Below are 13,958 nucleotides of genomic sequence, written 5' to 3' on the forward strand. Positions count from 1 at the left end.
CTGTACAATCGGGGAATCCAGGGCCCCAAGAGGAGCAGTGATGCTCTCCCCCAAAGCTCCCCACCTCCAGACCAGGGCAAGTGTGTGGATGAGGGGAGGGAGGTGGGCAGTGTGGCCCGGGGACCTCACCGACATGTCAGCGGCTCCTGGGGCAGCCTCCTCGGTCCTGCAGGCTGGTGCTAGCGTACTGCCCTGCGGGCCATTGTCTATTACCTCGCCCAGGGCTCGGCTCATGGGCAGCCAGGCTGGAACACGCCTGGGATAAGAGGCCCAGCTGGGAGCTTCATCTGCAGTTCCAGGGAACAGCCCTGACCCAGGTGCCTGGAAGCAGCCTCTGCCCCATGATCCCACAGGACAGTTGGCACTTTCTCTGGTGAAAAGCGAGAGCCAAGATGAGGGGCAGATTCTGGAGAGGATGGGAGCATGAGCTGGCCCTGCATCCTGCCCCAGTTCCATACCTGGTCATCCTAGGACCATGTGCCTCAGTTTCCTCTGTATCATGAGGATGCCCTAGCATTAAAGTGCGTGGAAAGGAAAAACCACAGACGCTGCCACAGAAAGGCTCCGTAAAGGCGGGTTCTTTTATTTGCTCTGAAACTTGGGGAAGGAAAGTGGGACCAGAGGGGCAGGAACTGGGAGTGGGGGAGTGGGGGCGTGGGGGCTGCCACTCCTGGCGTGACTCAGGAGGACGTGGGTGGGGTTCTGGCTGGGACTTTTCTTCTGGCGGGTGCTGCCCACTCAGTCAAACTTCATGGAGGTGACGGTGAACCCCCCCGTGATGCCCAGGTAGGACACCTGGGAGAGGCCCAGCCTGTTAGGGAAGCTGATCTGGTACAAGTCTGGCAGCGTCACCTTGAATCCGTCACTATCAAAGGCTATTGTGACCTGCAAAGAGAAGGAAGGTGTCAGAGAGGTTGGGCTCCCCTTGACATCTTCCCAGGCCCCTTCCCCTTTGACCTCACCGTGATCTCTGACCCTTGGGCAAAGCACAGATGATCTACCACAACCTCCTTCCCCCATTCGCCGTCAAACGAGTTGAGGACAATGGTGGACTGGTCGAAGCGAGGGTTGAAGTGCAGGCCCAGCTTCTTGGGCCCTTCACCCAGATTAATCGCAAAGCTGCAGGAGGAGGGAAATAGGTGAGGGTCAGGGGCCACTGCTGCATAAAACCGCCTGGGGGCAGGGCGTCGTGGCTGGGAGAGTCACTAAAGAGAAGTGGTCTTAATCAAGGTCTGCCCTAAAAGAAGGTGGTGATCCTCCGCGACATTTATAATGAAAGGCTAACAGGGGTCAGTCCCCAGAAATGCTGAAATCCCTCAGCTCACAGGCGCCCCCTGGAGGCGGAGTTCTGCCTCTGCTGGCCTCTAGGGCAGGGGGGTGAACACCATTGGTCAGCGCCCCCTGGAGGTCGGCCCTGGTTTAACGTGCATGAACAGGTGGACATGGGGGCTGCTCAGTCTTTCCAGGTTGGGGCTTGCAGGGGAGGCCCCCGAGCCACTGGGCACCGGGCAGAGTTCCAGGAGCTTCTCCTCCTGCCCCTACAGTGGCTTCTGGGGACAAGGACCAGAGACGTGGCACAGCGTGAATTCTAAGGGCCCCAAACGCAGGTGCAGATGTGAAGGCACGTCCTACCGCGAGAGGACACAGCAGGGGTGTGGGGTGACAGGCTGCCAGGATGTGGAAAAGCCCGCTTGGCCCGAGGTCTGGGGTCAGAGGATGCCTCCTGCCCCCCACTTGCTCCCCTTCCCCCAACTCACCGATTAATATCTTTGGAAATTTTGCCATTGATCATCAGGGTTGTCCCCAACTTCATGGCCTTATCCGCAGCCGCATATGTCTCCTGGGCAGTTAGGGCAGAGAGAGACGTTGTACTTGAGCCCCCTCAGAAGACCAATCCCACGTGGGCCTGGGCCCTTCAGCACACGAAGCAGCTCCTGTCTCACCGTCCCCCTGCCCAGGTGGGGTCCCAAGCCCGGGAAGTGCCCCCCACACCTGCTGGGGAGGGAACGTCCAGAGCACTCCAACCAAAGCCTCCCGCACCCCTGTCCTGCCCTAACTGCTTCACTCCCAGCCACACCCACAGGCTGCATGTGGGTGCTCACTGTCCATTTACGTCCCTGTTTCCGCAGGACGGGTGGGGACTGGCTTTCTATGGAGCGGGAGCTTCACAGGGCTGCGCTGGGGCCAAGGGAGGGTCTCCACGCAGGGCTGCAGAGCCCCTTCCCCACTTGGAGAAAAGGCCCATTTTTGACATCTGCAGTTGGAGCCTGAACACTGATGATATAGACCAGGCACCAAAGATTTAGAGTAATTAGAGGCACAACTTTTCCTTGTTTTAGGAAGTCCCAGGGAGGAACCAGGACTTGGTACATGGAAGCAGGTGCTCAAATGCTGAGCTACTTTTGCTCTCCAATGACCGTTAGTTTTTTCATTTGCTTCTTTTCGATGGTTTGGTTTAAAGAGGTACCAGGGATGAACCCAGGACCTCCTAAATGGAAGCCACGTGCTCAACCCCTGAGCTACATCCTTCCCTGCAGACCATTTTTAAACCCTGGGATTTCTGTTCAGTGACCAGCCCTGTTCTCTGAGGAGCATAACCTGAGAGCCCTGAAGCAGCTCCCTGGACAGGGGCGACTTCCAGTGCTTCAAGGACAGTGGCTGCAGGAGGATGCCCCCGCCCCCCAAAGCCACCACCTTCCCAGGATGGAGGACTGGGAGCTGCTCCTTCGCACAGGGGTAGGACGGCAGGATGTTGCCCGACTCCCCCAGAGGCAACAAGTGTGAGAAGGTCAGAAAGAGGCGATGGTGGCAGGTGAGAAGGGGCTTGAGAGCAGGGCTCTGGAGCTCAGGACTTCACATTTAGGGTCAGGACTCTTTGCTGGGAGTGGGAGGCTGCTCTGTGCCCTGTGGGATCTTTACGGCGCCCCTGGCCTCTACCCACTCGGTGCCAGCAGCCAACCCCTCACCAGGCTGTGCCAACTAAAAACCTCGCTCCAGCAGTGCCAGGTGTCCCCTGGGACTAAAATCTGCCCAGGTCGATTTACTGCCTTAGAGCAAGAGGGATTGGGAGGCTGGAGGCGCAGCTCTCAGATGTTAGAGAAACCGCCAGGTCTCAGTGCTGGGAGGGGCAGCCTGGATGAAGTTCTCAGTCAGTCTCTTACTGCCAGACAAGGAACTGCACCGCCTGGAGATGCGGGTACCCAATGAGGGTGATGACGGGACCTTCCAAAGGGGCAGACATGACCGGAGGGACAAAAAAGTGGCCTGTGCCTGCCACAGAGCATTGCCTACCCCGCCTAAGGCCCAGTGGCCTGGAAAGACCAGTCTTCCGTCTAATCCCAGTGCTTTGCCTGCCCCGAGCCCATTCCCAAGAAAATCTGGGTGGGGGTGGGAGAGCGAGAACTGGGGTGCCTCCAGGGGTTGCCTGGCTGAGAATGATGTTCTGAGCCCCCAGGATGGGTGGGGCTGCTGCAGGTGCGTCTGCACAAATAGGGTGTCAGAGCCTTTGGAGGGTGCAGGCCTCAACAGAGACTGCAGCCTGGGGTGGGGCAGGCAGAGCTGGCGGGGGGGAGTGGAAGTTCACGGAGCTGTGGGCTGGGCTGGGTGCAGGCAGTGGGGTCGACTGCCAGCTCTGCCATGACTGGCTGGGTGACCCGGGGTTACCCCTGCCCCTTTCTGGGTCTCACTCACCATCTGTGATAGAAGGGATTTGGGCTGGGTGGTCTCTGGAGAAGGAGGAAGAGTGGAAAGCAAAGGGGACAGGTGGGTGAAGAGGGGAAAGGAGAAGCTCCCTGGATCCCAACGTTCTCCTTCGGGGGTGAGGGGGCATCACCTCATTCACACATGGTCCTCTTGAGTCTAAGCCTCAGGGTGGCACTGATGATCCCATGCCACAGATGGGAATCTGAGGTCCAGAGGGGGGCTGTGACTTGCCCAAGGCCACACAGCAAGCTCTGGCAGGGCCTCGTTTGAAATCAAAGAACCAGAAGCCTCCAAGAGCATCCACTCCCCCCCTGCAGTGTAGATTCTCACTTGGGCTATTCCACCCCTAGCATCAGCATCTGCCTTTTTAAAAGCTCAACAGACTTCAATTTTTAGGATCCTGACATCATGATTCTTACTGGTGAGGAAAGTGAGTTTGGAGAGAGAAAGAGACCGGCTGAGGCTCCGCCCTCAGGCGGGAGACCCCCGAAGCTGAAGGGCCCTGGAGGTGACGGGTGCCTCGTCCTTGCCGTACAGTCGGGGCATCCAGGGCCCCAAGAGGAGCAGCGATGCTCTCCTCCAAAGCCTCCCACGCCCTGACCCGGGCAAGGGCGTGGATGAGGGGAGGGAGGTGGGCAGGGGGGGCCGGGGACCTCACCGACATGGCAGCGGCTCCTGGGGCAGCGTCCTCGGTCCTGAAGGCCAGTGCTTGGGTGTCAATTCATGGTCCAGCTTGTATCTTAGAGCATTATTTATTACCTCACCAAAGGCAGGGATACACCATTATCTATCACCTCACCCAAGGCAGGGCCCAGCAGAGGACTTATCGGCATCTCCAGGAAGGAGCCTCTGCCCATTAATCACAGAAGGCAGTTGGCACTTTCTCTGGTGAAAAGCGAGAGCCGAGAGCAGGGGTGGGCGCTCTGGAGAGGCTGGGAGCATGGGCTGGGCCTGGCATCCTGCCCCAGTTCCCCACCTGCTCACCTTGGACTTTGTGCCGCAGTTCCCTGTGTATCATGAGGATGCCCTGAGCATTAAAGTGCATGAAAAGCAAAAACCACAGATCCTGCCACAGAAGGCTCCGTAAACATAGATTCTTTCATTTGAACTGAAACTTTGGGAAGGAAAATGGGATTAGGGGCAGGAACTGGGAGTGGGGGAGTGGGGGCTGCCGGTCATGGTGCACCCAGTAAGACATGGGTGTGGCTCTGGCTGGGGCTTTTATTCTGGCGGGTACTGCCCACTCAGTCAGACCTCAGGGAGGAGATGCTGAAGCCCCTCCATGCTCAGGTGGGCAGCTGGCTGTGCCCCAGCCTGTCATGGAGGCTGAACTGGTGCCCATCGGGGGTGTCACCTTGAATCCGTCTCTCTCAAAGGCCACAGTGAGCTGCAGAGGGAAGGAGGGTGTCAGGGAGGCTGGGCTCCCCTTCACATCCCCTGCCCCCTTCCCCTTCGACCTCACCTTGGTCTCTGACCCTGAGTCAAAGTACAGGTGACTTTCCCGAAGCTCCTCCCCCCAGCTGCCAGTCCTCCAGTTGCAGGCAGGTGGACTTGCTGAAGCAAGGGTTGAAGTGCAGGCCCAGCTTCTCGGGGCCACAGCCCAGATTAATCACAAACCAGAGGGGGGTGCCTAATAGGTGAGGTTCAGGGGCCAGAGCTGGGCAGAACAGCTTAGGGCAAGGGAGTCATGGCTGGAAGAGTCACTAAAGAAAGGCTGTGTTAATCAAGGTCTGTGGCCTAAAACAAGGGAGGTAACCAAGGCTCAGTCCTGGCCCTGGGGGATCACGTTCCATTAGGAGCATGGACCAAGGCCGTGGACAGGAGGAAAACTGAGAATTTTAGGATCTGAGGGTACCTGTCCCGGTGATCTGAATTGTCTTCAGGTATCTGAAACTGTTTGAGTTTCGTTAAGGTGGCGAGCTCCCCGTCACTGCAGGTATGATTAAGAGATGTGGGACCTTGGCAGGAGCACTCCAGAGTCTGAGTTAGGAATCTGGGGTCGCTGAGAAAAGAGCTTTCTGTTTCGTGGGGAGCCTTCATTCAGAGGACTCAGGCCATGAGCACCCCACATCTCTTTAGCTTTGGGGGACCCAAGTAGGAGAAAAGGATGACTTTTCTCTTGACTCTACCTGGAACATTCAGGATGAAAGGCTGAAGCGGGTCAGTCCCCAGACATGCTGAACTCCCTCAGCTCACAGGCGCCCCCTGGAGGCGGAGCTCGGCCTCTGCTGGACTCTAGGGCAGGGGGGCGAACACCATCGGTCCGCGCCCCCTGGAGGTCGGCCCTGGTTTAACGTGCATGAACAGGTGGACCTCGGGGCTGGTCAGTCCTTCCAGGCCGGGCTTGCAGGGGAGGCCCCCGATCCACTGGGCGCCGGGCAGAGCTCCAGGAGCTTCTCCTCCTGCACATACAGTGGCTGCTGGGGCCAAGGAACAGAGACGTGGCACAGCGTGAATTCTGAGGGCCCCAAACCCAGGTGCAGAGGTGAAGGCACGTCCTACCATGAGAGGAGCCAGCAGGGGTGTGGGGTGACAGGCTGCCAGGATGTGGAAAAGCCCGCTTGGCCCGAGGTCTGGCCCCCGAGGCTGCTTCCTGCACCCACCTGCGCCCCTTCCCCCAACTCACCGATGAGCATCTTTGGCAACATTGCCCTTGATCTTCAGTGTTGCCCCAACTTCATGGCCGTATTTGTAACCTCAAATGTCTCCTGGGAAATTAAGCAGGGAGAGACGTTGTACCTGAGGCCCCTCAGAAGACCAATCTCACATGGATTTGGGCCCTTCAGCAGATGAAGCAGCTCCTGTCTCATTGCCCCCTGCCCAGGTGGGGACCCGAGACCGGGAAGTGCTCCCCACACCTGCTGGGGAGGGAACGTCCAGAGCGCTCCAACCAAGGCCTCCCGCACCCCTGTCCTGCCCTAACTGCTTTGCTCCCAGCCACCCCACAGGCTAAATCTGGGGGCTCAGTGGGGAAGACTCAGTTTACCCAACCAGAAATGGGTAGACTGCAGCCTGCCGGCCTCACAGGTTCCCTGAGCAGATCCCCAAAAGCAAGGTTTGATTAGACTGGGCACCAAACTGTGCTAGCAGAAAACAGACTGGACCAGAAAAGGTACAAAATGCCACAAGACATGTGTCTGAACGTGTCCCCTAAGTCCCTCTCCAAACCTCACTTCCCTCGTCCTCCCACTGGCTCACTTCATCTAGTCATCCAAGAACAGTGGCCGAGCCCCTGCTGTGGGGCGTTTGGAGACACTGAGGCTGGGAGCAGCCTCCCTCAAGCCGGTGGGGACGACTCGAGATACTGTTGGCAAAGCCCCGAGCAGAGGGCCCAGCAGGACTGACGGCCACTGCGGGCGGCCTCACCGTGGTCCCTTGTCACTGTGCATTTGCGCCCCTGTTTCCGCAGGACGGGGCGGGGACTGGCTTTCTATGGAGCGGGAGCTTCCCAGGGCTGCGCTGGGGCCAAGGGAGGGTCTCCACGCAGGGCTGCAGAGCCCCTTCCCCACTTGGAGAGAAGGCCCATTGTTCACATCTGCAACTGGAGGCTGAGCAGTGATGGTATGGACCAGGCAGCAAATATATAGAGTAATTTCTTTTTCAAGATTTATTTATTATTTCTTTTATTTTTTCCCGTCCCCTCCGCCCCCGCTCCAGTTGTCTGTTCTCTCTATCTGCTGCGTCTTCTTTGTTCATTTCTGTTGTTGTCAGCGGCATGGGAATCTGTGTCTGTTTTTGCCCCGTCATCTTGTGTTGTCAGCTCTACGAGTATGTGGTGCCATTCCTGGGCAGGCTGCACTTTCTTTCGCACTGGGTGGCTCTCCTTACAGGGTATACTCCTTGCGCCTGAGGCTCCCCTACGCGGAGACTCTGCTGCGTGGCGAGACGCTCCTTGCGCGCATCAGCACTGTGCCTAGGCCAGCTCCACACGGGGACTTAGAGTAATGAAAGGTAGAACTTGTTCTTGTTTTAGGAGGTCCCGGGGAAGGAACCAGGACCTGGTGCATGGAAGCAGGTGCTCAAATACGAGCTACATCTCCTCCCCAATGAGAGTTGGTTTTTTCATTTGTTCGTTTCTGTTTGCTTGGTCTTAGGAGGTACCAGGGATGACCCCAGGACCTCCTAAATGGAAGCATGTGCTCAACCCCTGAGCTACATCTGGTCCACACAAACCATTTTTAAAGTCTGGGATTTCTGTGCAGGGATCAGCCCTATTCTCTGAGGAGCATAATCTGAGAGCGCTGAAGCAGCTCCCTGGACAGAGGCTCCTCCCAGTGCTTCAAGGACAGTGGCCACAGGAGGATGACCCCCACTCCCCAGAGCCGCCACCTTCCCAGGAAGGAGGACTGGGAGCGGCTCCTTCGCACAGGGGTAGGACGGCAGGATGTTGCCCGCCTCCCCCAGAGGCAACAAGTGTGAGCAGGTCAGAAAGAGGTGATGGTGGCAGGTGAGTCAGGTGCCTGAGAGCAGGGCTCTGGAGCTCAGGACTGCACATTAGGGGTCAAGACTGTTTGCTGGGGGTGGGGAGGCAGCTCTGTGCAATGTGGGGTCTTTACGGTGCCCCTGGTCTCTACCCACTCGGTACCAGCAGCCACCCCCACCCCACCCCCGCCAGGCTATGCCAAACAAAAACCTCGCTCCAGCAGTGCCATCTGTCCCCTGGGACTAAAATCTCACCAGGGCAGATTACTGGCCTAAAACAAGTGGGATTGGGAGGCTGGAGGCGCAGCTCTCAGATCTTAGAGAAATCGCCAGGTCTCAGTGCTGGGAGGGGCAGCCTGGATGAAGCTCTTGGTCAGTCTCTAACTGTCAGACAAGGAACTGCACCGCCTGGAGATGCGGTTACCCAATGAGGGTGATGACGGGACCTTCCAAAGGGGCAGAGATGACCGGAGGGACGGACAGCAGTGGCCTGTGCCTGACACACAGCAGCACCTACCCCGCCTAAGATCGGGTGGCCTGGGTAGACCTGTCTCCCGTCTCCTCCCAGTGCTTTACCTGCCCCACCCACACCCTCCCAAGATTCTGGGTGGGGAGCGACAGCTGGAGCTGGGTGCCTCCTGGGGTTGTCTGGCGGAGATAGATGAACCCGAGCACCCAGGATAGGTGTGGGGCTGCTGCAGGTGCCACCGCAAAAATGGGTGTCAGATGCTTTGCAGGGTGCAGGCGGGGCATCCTCTTTCCACGCAACAAATAAAGACTGGGGTCTAGCGTGGGCGAGGCAGAGCTGGGGGGGTGGGGTGGAAGTGCATGGAGTTGTGGGCTGGGCTGGATGCAGGCAGTGGGATCGACTCCCAGCTCTGCCATGACTGACTGGGTGACAGGGGGTGACCCCTGCCCCTTTCTGGGTCTCACTCACCATCTGTGATAGAAGGGGTTTGGGCTGGGTGGTCTCTGGAGAAGGAAGAAGAGAAGAAAGCAAAGGGGACAGGTGGGTGAAGAGGGGAAAGGAGAAGGTCCCTGGACCACAAGGTCCTCCTTGCGGGCGAGAGGTCATCACCGCATTCACACATGACCCTCTCAAGTCTAAGCCTCTCAGGGCGGTGCTCATGATCCCATTCCACAGATGGGGCTGTGACTTACCCAAGGCCACACAGCAAGCTCTGGCAAGGCCTGGTTTGGAACCAAAGAACCAGGAGCCTCCAAGAGCATCCACTCCACCCTCTTCAGATTGTCACATTGCACTATTCCATCCCTGAGCATCAGTGTCTGCCTTTTTAAAAAGCTCAGTAGACTGTAGTTTTTAGGATCCTGACATCATGATTCTTACTGGTGAGGAAAGTGAGATTGGAGAGGGAAAGAGACGGGCTCAGGCTCGGGGCACAGGTGGGCGGCAGGGGAGGGGAGAAGCTGGAAGCTGAAGGGCCATGGAGGTGATGGGTGCCTCATCCTTGCTGTACACTCGGGGAATCCAGGGCCCCAAGAGGAGCAGCGATGCTCTCCCCCAAAATCTCCCACCCCGTGACCCGGGCCAGGGCGTGGATGAGGGGAGAGAAGCGGGCAGGGGGGCCAGGGACCTCACTGACATGGCTGCGGCTCCTGGGGCAGCCTCCTCGGTCCTGAAGGCCACTGCTCGGGTGTCTCTTCAAGGTCCAGCTTGTATCTTAGGCCGTTATCTATTACCTCACCCAAGGTGGGGCTGCACCTGTCATAAGAGGCCCAGTGGGGAGCCTTGTCTGCAGTTCCTTTTATTTCTTTTTGGTTCCATCAAATGAACTTATTTTCTTGATACTCTTCAGTGAATAAAATTTGATTGTGGATTTCCGATGCATTGTAGCACACTTTTCGGTCATGGCTACACAATGTTCATAATTTATTTGTTTACTATTCTAAATACTGCAGTCTCCAAACTGCAGATGCGCTCACCGGCACTTCCCCTGTGGCGCTGGGTGGCCTCTCGTTTGGAATTCACCAAGTGGTCCGCTCAGCCCGCGCTTTGCTCATTCCCTGCTATCCTACCTGCCCCTTGAAAACACACTCAAATGGAAACTGAACTGTATCTGCCCCACGCAGATCATTTTTAAATTCTGGGATTTCTGTTCAGTGACCAGTCCTATTCGCTGAGGAGCATAACCTGAGAGCCCTGAAGCAGCTCCCTGGACAGGGGCTTCTCCCAGAGCTTCAAGGACAGTGGATGCAAGAGGATGCGCCCCCCCACACACCCCGATAGCCAGCACATTTCCAGAAAGGAGAACTGGGAGCTGCTCCTTTGCACAGGGGTAGGATGGCAGGATGTTGCCTGACTCTCCCAGAGGCAACAAGTGTGAGAAGGTCAGAAAGAGGCGATGGTGGCAGGTGAGACAGGTGCCCGAGAACACGGCTCTGGAGCTCAGTTCCCCACTCTGGGTACCAAGCTGTATCAGTCAGAGTTCTCTAAGGAAACAGAATCAACAAGAGACATTTGTCAATAGTATTTGATTCTATAAGAGTCTCTCACGCAGCCGTGGGGATGCACAAGTCCAGCTTCCGCAGGCAGGCTGCAACCAGGAGCTGCAGTGAAAGTCCAGTAAAGGTTCTTGATGAGATCTGGGAGATGTTGGCTGTCCAAAGATGAGCTGGGAAATTCTCTGCAAATGCTGGAATCCCTTCCCCTTTTAAGGCATTCAACTGATTAGGCTAAGCGTCACTCTTACTGATGGCCAGCTCCCTGATTAATGTAACTACAGCCAGCTGTCTGTGATTTACCACCGCAGAAAAGTCACTGGAGACTAAGTCCATAAATGCCCTTGTGTTACACTTAGCCCAGTGCTTGCTTGACCAATGCCTGGCCTAGACACATTTACCTGGGCGATTTGACACGACAGCCTAACCATCACAGTCCAGCCATTTTCAACTTGGCAACCATACACGTTACCTTAAACCATACTTAGTCTCTAAGTAAACACAATAACAGACATGCATATATATATATATATTTCCGCATAACAATGTTCAACTCTCCTGCGTGCGACTGGAAACGCATTAATTCCATAGAGAGGAGGGTGCAAGTTCTTGGGTAATATTCACTCTCAAACTTGACATCCTCAAATACTATGACATGAAGCAGACACAACTTGGTATATCATAAGAGGAAAGTTGAGGAAGAAGACAAAGAAATTCGTTTTGTGTACATAAATCATCATGACCATAATGAAACAAGGAAGAAAGATTCACGACCATCATAGCACATTGGGGGCCTCAGGACTCTTTGCTGGGGGTGGGGAGGCGGCTCTGTGCCCTGGGGGATCTTTACGGCGCCCCTGGCCTCTACCCACTCGGTGCCAGCAGCCCCCCACCCACACGCGCCAGGCTGTGCCAACAAAAACCTCCCTCCAGCAGTGCCAGATATTTCCTGAGAGTAAAACCTGCCCAGGGCAGATTTCCTGCCTTAGAGCAAGTGGGAGTGGGAGGCTGGAGGCGCAGCTCTCAGATGTGAGAGAAATCGCCAGGTCTCAGTGCTGGGAGCGGCAGCCTGGATGAAGCTCTCGGTCAGTCTCTTACTGCCAGACAAGGAACTGCACCGCCTGGAGATGCGGTTACCCAATGAGGGTGATGACGGGACCTTCCAAAGGGGCAGACAGGACTGGAGGGACGGACAGCAGTGGCCTGTGCCTGACACACAGCAGCACCTACCCCGCCTAAGATCGGGTGGCCTGGATAGATCTGTCTCCCGACTCCTCCCAGTACTTTACCTGCCCCACCCACACCCTCCCAAGATTCTGGGTGGGGAGCGACAGCTGGTGCTGGGTGCCTCCTGGGGTTCCTGGTGGAGATAGATGAACCCGATACCTCAGGATGGGGAAAGCTGAAACAGGTGACTCTGCAGAAAGGGGTGTCGAATCCCTTGCAGGGTGCAGGCCGGGCATCCTCTTTCCAACGCTCAACAGGCACCTGGGCCAGGGGCTGTTCCCTGAAACTGCAGATGAGGCTCCCAGGTCTTCGGTCACTCTTGGCTCAGGACAGCGCAGTGACAGTGCCCGGAGCCAGGGAGGCGGCTTGTTTGAAAGGCAGACACACAGAGAATACCTGGAAGCAGCCTCTGCCCCATGATCCACAGGACAGTTGGCACTTCCTCTGGTGAAAGGGAGAGTCATGAGGAGGGGTGGGCGCTCTGGAAGAGGTTGGGAACATGGCCTACATTTCCATCCTGGCCCAGTTCCCCACCTGCCAATCCTAGGACCTTGTGCCTCAGTTTCCTCTGTATCATGAGGATGCCCTGAGCATTAAACTGCATGAAAAGCAAAAACCGGGAAGTGGACTTGACCCAGTGGTCAGGGCGCCCGTCTAGCACATGGGAGGTCCACGGTTCAAACCCCGGGCCTCCTGACCCGTGTTGAGCTGGCCCACATGCAGTGCTGATGCACACAAGGAATGCCCTGCCACGCAGGGGGCCCCCCCACGTAGGGAAGTCCCATGCACAGGTAGTGCGCCTCATAAGGAGAGCCGCCCAGCACAAAATAAAGTGCAGCCTGCCTAAGAATGGCGCCACACACACGGAGAGAGAACACAACAAGATGACGAAGCAAAAAGAAACAAAGATTCCCGTGCCACTGACAACAACAGAAGCGGACAAATAGAAACAGACAAATAGACACAGAGAACAGACAACTGGAGTGAGGGGGTTTGGGGGAAAGGGGAAATAAGTAAATAAATAAATCTTTAAAAAAAGAAAAGAAAAGAAAGAAAGGAAAAGCAAAACCCACAGATGCTGCCACAAGTCACGTGTCTGAACCTGTCCCCTAAGTCCCTCTCCAGAACTCACTTCCCTCGTCCTCCCACTGGCTCACTTCATCTAGTCATCCAAAACCAGTGGCCGAGCCCCTGCTGTGGGGCGTTTGGAGACACTGAGGCTGGGAGCAGCCTCCCTCAAGCCGGTGGGGACGACTCGAGATACTGTTAGCAAAGCCCCGAGCAGGGGGCCCAGCAGGACTGACGGCCACTGCGGGCGGCCTCACCGTGGTCCCTTGTCACTGTGCATTTGCTCCCTGTTCCTGCAGGACGGGACGGGGCCTGGCTCTCTATGGAGCGGGAGCTTCCCAGGCTGTGCTGGGGCCAAGGGAGGGTCTCCACGCAGGGCTGCAGAGCCCCTTCCCCACTGGAGAAAAGGCCCATTGTTCACATCTGCAACTGGAGGCTGAGCAGTGATGGTTTTGAGCAGGCTCCAAAGATTCACAGTAATTTGTGGCAGAATTTTTTCTTTTTAATTTTAGGTGGAACTGGAGATAGAACCCAGGACCTGGTGCTTGGATGCAGGCATTCAAATACTGAGCTACATCTGCTCCCCAGTGAGGGTTGGTTTTTTCCATTTGTTTGTTTGGACTGAACCCAGGGAAGCAGGCTGTCAACCCCTGAGCTACATCTGGTCCAGGCAAACCATTTTTAAAGTCTGGGATTTCTGTTCAGTGACCAGCCCTATTCTCTGAGGGACATAACCTGAGAGCTCTGAAGCAGCTCCCTGGACAGGGGCTCCTCCCAGTGCTTCATGGACAGTGGCCGCAGGACTATTACCCCTGTCCCCCAAAGCTGCCCCTTTCCCAGGAAGGAGGACTGGGAGCTGCTCCTTGGCACAGGGGTAGGACTGCAGGATGTTGCCCGCCTTCCCCAGAGGCAACAAGTGTGAGAAGGTCAGAAAGAGGCGATGGTGGCAGGTGAGACAGGTGCCTGAGACCAGGGCTCTGGCACTCAGTACCCCACTCCAGGTACCAAGCCATGCTAGTCAGAGTTCTCTAGGGAAACAGAATCAACAAGAGATATCTGTCAATGGTATGCGATTCTGT

At 56.6% G+C, this 13,958-nt stretch overlaps 1 protein-coding gene across 1 annotated transcript; it reads right to left on the reverse strand.

Moving 5' to 3' along the window:
- Positions 1-562: 562 nt before the first annotated feature.
- LOC101434097 (galectin-2-like) lies at positions 563-4,462 on the reverse strand. The gene is made up of 4 exons (XM_004451611.4): positions 4,361-4,462; positions 1,758-1,840; positions 963-1,119; positions 563-885 (listed from the first exon to the last, which is right to left on the reverse strand). Exons 1-4 carry the CDS (start codon positions 4,364-4,366, stop codon positions 739-741), a joined length of 393 nt encoding a protein of 130 aa, XP_004451668.1. The 5' UTR covers positions 4,367-4,462; the 3' UTR covers positions 563-738.
- Positions 4,463-13,958: the final 9,496 nt, after the last annotated feature.

This window comes from Dasypus novemcinctus, chromosome 12, assembly GCF_030445035.2.
Source record: "Dasypus novemcinctus isolate mDasNov1 chromosome 12, mDasNov1.1.hap2, whole genome shotgun sequence".
NCBI classification, from domain to species: Eukaryota; Metazoa; Chordata; class Mammalia; order Cingulata; family Dasypodidae; genus Dasypus; species Dasypus novemcinctus.

Bases quoted from the DNA above. Each gene is read 5' to 3' on its own strand.
- LOC101434097 (XM_004451611.4), bottom strand. The intron at 1,120-1,757 runs GTGAGTTGGGGG...CTCCTCCTGCAG, and splicing joins ATTTCCAAAGATATTAATCG to CTTTGCGATTAATCTGGGTG. The intron at 886-962 runs GTGAGGTCAAAG...TTCTCTTTGCAG, and splicing joins CCCAAGGGTCAGAGATCACG to GTCACAATAGCCTTTGATAG.